Genomic DNA, 7982 nt, shown 5'->3' with positions numbered 1-7982 from the left:
TCTCTAGAAGAAGAACAAAATATTGGAGAACTTTCAGTCCGATGATTAAGAAGCTCAACCTGTAAACCAAGAAGTTGTTATACCTGCTGATGATTATATGTAGAGTGGGGGAAGCTTCATTCTCTAGAAGAAAACAAAATCGTAGAGAACTTTCAATCCCGAAAGAAGTTCAATCTCTATCAAAATTTGCTCAAGAAGATGGTGAAGATTGACTCTACTCTAATATTTGTTTTGGCGACATTTTGGCAAGTTTAAACTCGTGAGTGTTTGTTTGCATATTAATTTTAGAATTTAGTGTAGTTTGATCCCAAATTCAGGGTATGTAGATAGCCTTTGACATTAAAAGGTTTAGTTGCTTGTATTTTTCACCACAAATTTGGGTGATTATGGTGACTAATGAGCAAGAATGTGTAACTAAAATAAACATTTAGTTGTATTATGGTGTTGCTGTTGTCATGTGATTGAAAAATTTCCATTTGGAGAAAGCTAACAATATATGCTTTTGTAGATATCTTTTGTTGATCTCCATTCAAACTCATGGCTGTATATTTATGTGTTAATTGCTTAAGCTTGTAACAAAATTATGCTGCACGGTCTGATCTCCAAATCAAAATATAAGTAACATTATAAACTAAAAAGTCCAACTATATATATATATATATTATAATAAATTTAAAATAATTGTGATACTAATAAATTAAAATAAAGGTCTAAAGTATATTATGTTGTTCTTACTAATTATGTGATCATAAATTCTCCAATTCAATAAGCTAGCAACATATGTTTTAATACACGTCTTTCTTATTGATCCCTATGCAATGTATTAGTTACTTTGATTTGGAACTTGAAAAGTTTCTTGAAAAACTCTTGTAATTTGTTGACGTGTAAAGAAGTTTTCAAGAAACAACCAAAATACTTCAAAATTGGTAGTAGTAACATCTAGAAAACTGTAAAATAATAAATGAACAGTAGCAATATAGCCACAAGTCAAATTCAAAGAATTTTCATTCAAACCCCACGAGGGCCACTACAATTCACAGTGTCCAATAAAGCCTTCAAGACATCAGTGATCATCATACAATGTAAAGAACTAGATAAACTTAAAAAGGACATTGAATTCAGTTCGGTTTTGTCTCCAAAAATTGGTGTACTCGAGCCGGAAATCTTTATCGCAACCAACCAGGTATCTTCTGATGAAGAGTGCATGACTTAAAAGGGCTACAATACAGGAGATGTACCACAACCATCCTAGCTAAAAGGGTATCAAAATCTTATTGCTAGGCAATAGTCCGAGCAAAAGCTGTGTTGAAATTATTATGTCTTTCAAAAATTGATCACCGCTTGACCCACTGGAAGCTCTTTCTGGCTTTTGCTTTGCCGGGTTTCTTCCTTTCCACAACCCTCGAGTCCCTTGTCAAGAAACCAACTGGTGACAAGTCATGGTAATATGTTCAGTGTTGATATCTAAACGCAAAAATACAAATATAATGCATTTACCAATATACACACATTTCATGTGTTCAATGAACAACTAGACTAAAGTGATGAATGAGGACAAGCAATAACATAAAACTGATACATAAACCATATGATGATCTATCGAACTCAATAGCATTTAAACCAGAGCCAAGTGTTTGCTACACAAATTGTGTAAGCATTAACATGTCATTGCTTCTCAAGGAAAGAACTGGCGAAACAGAAAAAATATGAATGAATATGTTTCCACTGTGGGTAAGATGTGCAGGTTATCACAGAGTATCTTAAGGCATCAAGTTTTGAAGGGAAACGAAGTAAGCTTGCATGTACCATACCTGCTCGCAAAGGAGACCTCATATCTGGTTCCCAGTTCTGCAAGGCTCGGCTGATACCCAGTTGAATCGCCCCCACTTGACCTGTTCCATGCAGAAGGGAAGTGAACAGGAAGAAATGCAGAGCTTGAGATCCAAATTTTGTTAATTGTGAGAGAGAGAGAGAGAGAGAGAGAGAGAGTATTTGTTTGCATATTAATTTTAGAATTACGTGTAGCTCGATCCCTGATTTGGGGTATGTAGATAGTCTTTGGGATTAAAAGGTGTAGTTGCTTGTATTTTTCACAGCAAATTTGGGTGATTGTGGCAACTAATTTACTAGAATGTGTAACTAAAATAAACATTTGGTTGTATTATGGTGTAACTAAATTAAACATTCAGCAGGGGGTTTACAAAACACATAAATTGGATCAGAAGTTTAATAAATTTCTAGATTCATGTAATTTAAACTGAAGAAATATAAATAGCGTTCCCTGAACTGTACTTGGTAAAACACAGGAAAAGGATGTGGTGATAAACCATAAGATGAGGATGGCAACAAATCATAAGATGCAAGTAAAAATTGCTCTACCTGAGAGACCGCCTCCCTTGACAGTACAATTGACATCCCAAAGCCCCAAAGTCTTTGTCTCAGTAAAAGGCCGAAGAATTGCAGCACGATGGTCAAGCATTGGGAAATAGACATCAAAATCTTTGTCATTTATTAGAAATTTACCATCACCAGGTTGAACCCAAACACGGGCCACACTGCATTTCCTTCTTCCTGTTCCATATGCCCTTCCTTTTTCATCTACTTGTCTTACTCGAGCATTGGCGACTTCCTCCTGTTTCTGGCGCTCTATTTCAGCTCGTGTGGACTTTTGTGTATTCTTTGCATAACGCATGTCTTCTATTTCTCTAAGTGGGGGCAGTCCTTGGACACCATCCAGGTCCTTCAGAGCAATCAAACTGTCCAGCATATCTTCTGTGATACCAGATGCTGCAATTAAGTCACCAAATGCACGATTTGGGCCTGCAATAAAAAATATGGGTTGTTTCAACTTCAGTAAGAGCATGCACTGATAAAGCAATGAATGAAACTTCCAAATGATGTGGAAACTTATCCTGAAGAGATTTCACAGCCCAGAAGATACTCTAACAGCAAAGTATAGATAGCAATAAAGCAAGTGAAACCAGGGGCATGCATGTTTTAGAAACAATCAATATCTTCCCAAGCTATATATAAGTTGTATCCAAGCAGAAGCAGGACTATTCTGCGATCGTGATTAGATTTAGTGCAGAAAAATAAAAGATACTAAATGCAAGACTACAGGATAATTTTCATGCCTCATCTTTAATTTCTCCCTTTCCTAGCATGGGTCAGGAATCATGTGCCTGTGCAATGCTCAATTCCCTGATCTACATAAGGAGCAATTTTCAAAATTATGTACCTGTTGATCCATAAGGAATGACTTTTACAAGTACAACATGGAGACGCGATTTACACGAGCAATTTTTTTTAAATGAAAAAAAGGACATGCTAAAAATCTAATTTATACAAGTTCCAGTTTTTGGAATCATGTCATTCACATTTTCAAAACTATGTCTTCCTTTTAATTTTAAGAGTTGGCTTTAATTTCTGAAAACGTAAGGCAGGTGCATTAGTATGACAACCAACTATAATCATGTATAGTATCCGCACGCAAAACACCCTGACATCCACGTGATTCTTACTGAACACCATCATGTACTTATGGATACAATGACGACATATTAAACCTTTATCCACTATGTGGTGAATTCATGTTGTTCGGTCCAATGAGTTCTACTGCAAAATTCCTCCTTTCTCCGAACTTGGGACTGGCTGTAGATAGGAATCCATAGGTGGATATTTACACATTATCACTGCAACATGATCTTTTAAAAAAAGAAAAAAAAAGAAAAAAATGACAAGGTCTCTAAGAAAAATAAAAAAGTTGTCCAGTATTTTCCTAGAATGACAAACATTCAACTTCTTCAAATATATACCACTTATGGGTGTGGTCCAATGGAGGTGCTTAACTCTCTCAAGCAGTTTTTCTTTCTTTTTTCCTAAACCGATTGCTGAAATTAATTAAACCTAGCTTCAATTTCTGTATTTTCTCTTCCTATTCTTTCGTCAATTATTTTCCTTCCCAAATGCTAGCAATAAACAGTAGAAAGAAATGTTGAGGCTTGCCTTTAAGCACAGCAGAGAGAAATTTCTCCTCCTCCTCAAGCTTCTTATGCTCCTCCACACTCTTCACAGTCTCCGCTTGCCGATTATCCCCAACATCGCCACGCAGTTCCGGCACTTCCTCTCCTATACCAAACACGTCTTCTCCCTTCTCCTCTTCCACCAAACTCCACGGCTTAAACCCCTGCGCCGTCGCCCACTCTTCGCCTCGGTCTCTTAACCAGGCTTCCTCATCCGCCTTGGCATCGGGGCCGGCGTCTTCCCCAAAGACGGCCTCTACAGTCTGATCATTCTCCGGCGAGATCTTCCACCAGTCCGAGGCGGATTTCGTCCGATCATTCTCGTTCCCGTCACCGTTGTTGCGATTGCTAGAGAAGAATTTGGACCGCAAAAAGGAGAAGCTGGAGCTAGGGTCCCGAATTGGAGAGTGAACTTTGGGGATTGAGAAGCAGTCCTTTGAAGAGATTAGGAGGGTTACAACACGAAGATTGGAAGGTTTTGCAATGAAGCGAGAGAGCATTGTTGGAGAGAGAACGAAAAGAGAGAAAGTTGGGGAAGAAAGGGAAAGGGTTTTGTTGAGAATTGTTCCCGGTCGGGCACATAGACACAGGCCGGCCCGGACCGAACCGGCCCATCAATATTGTTTCAAGCCCATTTTCCTTGGGCCGTTTTATACCACAACGGCCCATACCGTAAAATAATTTTGAGAAAAATAAAAAATACATACAAACACTAGTTTTAACAATATTTACTATAAAATTTTGATGATAGGATCATCAACTCGTTTACTAAATTATGGTAATCGACTAACTTGAGATATCAAATCTTTCTTTGAAAACTTCAAACTCTCTCACCACTTATTAAATTATCAATTAATTTAGCTTTAGATAAAGCAATGGATGAATTGCTTATTGATTTCCTAGCCTAGAAAATATAGATAGACAAGAAATGAAACATGTGAAAGCAAGCATAAACACACAATTTTAGAAACAACCAATATTATTCTAAAGTTTCATTTGAAATGCGCGATTTGATTGCATCTAATGCACTTTATTATGACACCAATGTTTTGGGATGCAAAGCAAGAAAAGTTAAATCAAGACATCACTTGAAAGCCCAATCATAATTTCTATTGAACGCGTGTTCTTCTTCCGATATGAAATCGTTATTCAAATGGAACATTTGTCAGATCTTCTTTAGTGACTTTCCTTTAATCATATCAGCAATCTTCTGGAACAACTTATCCAATAACGATGGGATATTGAGATAATTTGCAGTCATTAGAAAGTCGTACAATGTTGCCTGATCTTTGTCCACAAATTGTGCGTCAAAAGCTTCGAGATCGACTTGCTCCACTTTTGGATCCACGTGTTGTTTCCAATAATAGATCACCATCACTAGCGTTTTGGAATTGACTTTTGGTAACGGAATTGTGTTGGATGCGCAACCGTCTTTCACCATAAGCCTGAGCATAATGGACTGAATGGCAATATGTTCTTCAACAAAGAATATACGAACATCAGAGCTCTTCAACTTCAACTTCTTCTTCTCAGACATGGCGATGCTTGATTTCAGAAGCCTCTATTTGACAAATGTTTTTGATAGATTTTGCTATCTTGGCTCCTTTACATATATATAATGCTTCGATTGGCCCTTTTTCACATTAGGGTTTGGAATATTAGGGGAAAGTTTATTAATTGTGATTTTCATTCTTTCATATGATTCCACATTAAGCTTTTGTATTGGAATTCGCAATTATAAAATATTATGATTTTAATATTATTGTTGTGAATTTTAGGCATTTGAAAAAGAAATTTTTATATTTCTAAACGTCACAAGACCAATACTTCTCTAATGTATTGGGCATTACCTCACCCCAAATAACAATCAATTTATAAATAATTTTATCATTGCATCAAAATTTATTTTATTAAAAAATTAAAAAACAAAATACAATTGTCAAGCATCACTCAATAAGCTTTCATTTAAATTTTTTTAAAATCATACAAATCACCACTTTAATATTATTAAAGAAAACCAAAACTTTAAATTATAAGAAAAGATAGACAAAACTAATTAATATATTTCCTATTATATATTATTAAAAAAATATTTTATTTATAAAGATAATTTTAGCATGACCCCAATGTTTAGGACATTTTTGATCCACCAAGCAAGCGATGTGAAAGGCCAATTTGTCTCTCTTATTCAACAAAATTGATTAATTTTAGTCAAACTATCTAACACGATCATTTTTATTGACATCATATATAATTTAATTTTAACATTTTAAATTTCAATTTCTTTCATAAGAAATATGTTATTAGATAAAAATGTTTGTTCTTATTACAATAATATGTTTAGAAAAATAAAAAAAGATGGATTTTTCTTTATCAATTTATTATAATCTATATAAATTCATATAATTTGATAACCTTTGTAGGCCATTTGTAATATTTTAGAAATCTTTGGGTCAATTCATATTTTTAGTAAACTTTTGGACCAATTCCGAGCTATAAAACTAAAAGGCTAAATTCATATTTTTATAATCATATGGGTCAATACATATTTTTTATAACTTTTAAAGCCCAAACCATAATATCTCAAATTAATTTTTATAACTTTTAGATAATGTGTTTAAGAATATATGATTTTTCATTATTAAATTCTATTAATAAAGTATTTTTATTAAATATACATAAGGTATCTTGCCTAAAAAATAAAAATTAATTATGTTAACCAAATTTTGAACTTATGACCTTTCAATAGTAAATAATTTATAAAATGTTGTACCATGGCACCAATCTTTATGTTATTTAAAATTTTACCCAAAACAGTAAAAATTTAAATTGCAATTGTTTTTCTTTTTTATTTAAATGTGCATAATACAAACCATTATTATACTATAACTAAAAAAATTATAACTTTAAATTACAAGAAAAGAAAGACATAACTAATTAAGATCGTTTGAAATAAGTTGAAATCACTTAAAAGCCCAATCGTTTTGTCTACGAATCTCCTCCCCTTCCTCCTCTAGCGTGAAATCATTTTTTATGTTAAAGAATCGTCGGACTTGCTCCGGTGACATGTCCTCAATCATATTAGCGATCTTTTGGGCCACCTTGTCCAACAGTGCGGGAATTTGTAAATAATTCGCAGCTATCAATAAATCAAACAGTGTTGCTTGATCTTTTTGTACGAATCGATTGTCAAAGGCCTTGAGATCGGCTTGTTTCACCAAGGGATCGCCGTGTCGCTCGCAATAATGGATCACCATGGCCAGCGTCCTGGAGTCGACGTTTGGCAATGGAATTACATCCGATGCGCAGCCATCTTCAATCATGAGCCGCAACATCTCGGACTGTACTGCCGCCCACTCATCAATCAAGAATTTGCGACCATCGGAGCTCTTCAAACTTAACTTCTTCTTCTTCTTCTTCTGTTCCTCAGACATAGCTCACTAGTGGTGATATTTTGGAAGATCCGATAGCTTTGTGCTAAAATTTCAAACAGTTTAGAAGTTCGATTCGATAGCGTCGGAAGAGTGCAGTGGAAAAATATTAGTGCGTCTGTGTATATATATAAGAGTTTATGAGACCTTTACACAATAGGATTTGAAATCTCAAAACAATGTCCTAATCCACAAAGGATTTAGGGATTTGACAACAAAAATAATTAATTATTTCTAGGATTTAGTCAGGGCCAAATCAAAATTATAATTTAACCTTATCTAAAAATTATATTTTAAATACTTATATTTAAAATTTAATTATTTGGAAAAATAATTAGATATGATTAATTCAAGATTTCAGAAGCAATTAGTTTACTTGTATATATATATACGCAATTAATAATTTAATATACTGTATTAATATATATATATACGTAAAATATTAAGATACCTTTAATTATGAAATTCAAATAAAAATAAAAAATACTTTCTAAAACTAAGTGGAGTCTAAATATTTAAAAAAATATTT

At 34.1% G+C, this 7982-nt stretch overlaps 3 protein-coding genes across 3 annotated transcripts; all 3 read right to left on the bottom strand.

Annotated features, from left to right (window-relative positions):
* Positions 1–977: 977 nt before the first annotated feature.
* LOC127796418 (30S ribosomal protein S9, mitochondrial) lies at positions 978–4560 on the bottom strand. The gene is made up of 4 exons (XM_052328553.1): positions 4006–4560; positions 2380–2820; positions 1812–1892; positions 978–1426 (listed from the first exon to the last, which is right to left on the bottom strand). The coding sequence occupies exons 1-4, from the start codon at positions 4520–4522 to the stop codon at positions 1335–1337; spliced, it is 1131 nt and encodes a 376-aa protein (XP_052184513.1). The 5' UTR covers positions 4523–4560; the 3' UTR covers positions 978–1334.
* Positions 4561–5187: 627 nt separating this feature from the next.
* Positions 5188–5559, bottom strand: LOC127796999 (SKP1-like protein 1A). The gene has a single exon (XM_052329393.1). The coding sequence runs from the start codon at positions 5557–5559 to the stop codon at positions 5188–5190; it is 372 nt and encodes a 123-aa protein (XP_052185353.1).
* A 1300-nt stretch (positions 5560–6859) lies between these two features.
* LOC127796420 (SKP1-like protein 1) lies at positions 6860–7681 on the bottom strand. The gene has a single exon (XM_052328556.1). The coding sequence runs from the start codon at positions 7454–7456 to the stop codon at positions 6986–6988; it is 471 nt and encodes a 156-aa protein (XP_052184516.1). The 5' UTR covers positions 7457–7681; the 3' UTR covers positions 6860–6985.
* Positions 7682–7982: the final 301 nt, after the last annotated feature.

Source organism: Diospyros lotus, chromosome 3, assembly GCF_014633365.1.
Source record: "Diospyros lotus cultivar Yz01 chromosome 3, ASM1463336v1, whole genome shotgun sequence".
Classification (NCBI taxonomy): Eukaryota; Viridiplantae; Streptophyta; class Magnoliopsida; order Ericales; family Ebenaceae; genus Diospyros; species Diospyros lotus.
The sequence above is the reverse complement of the archived record's forward strand: the minus strand, read 5'-3'. Positions and strand labels throughout refer to the sequence as shown.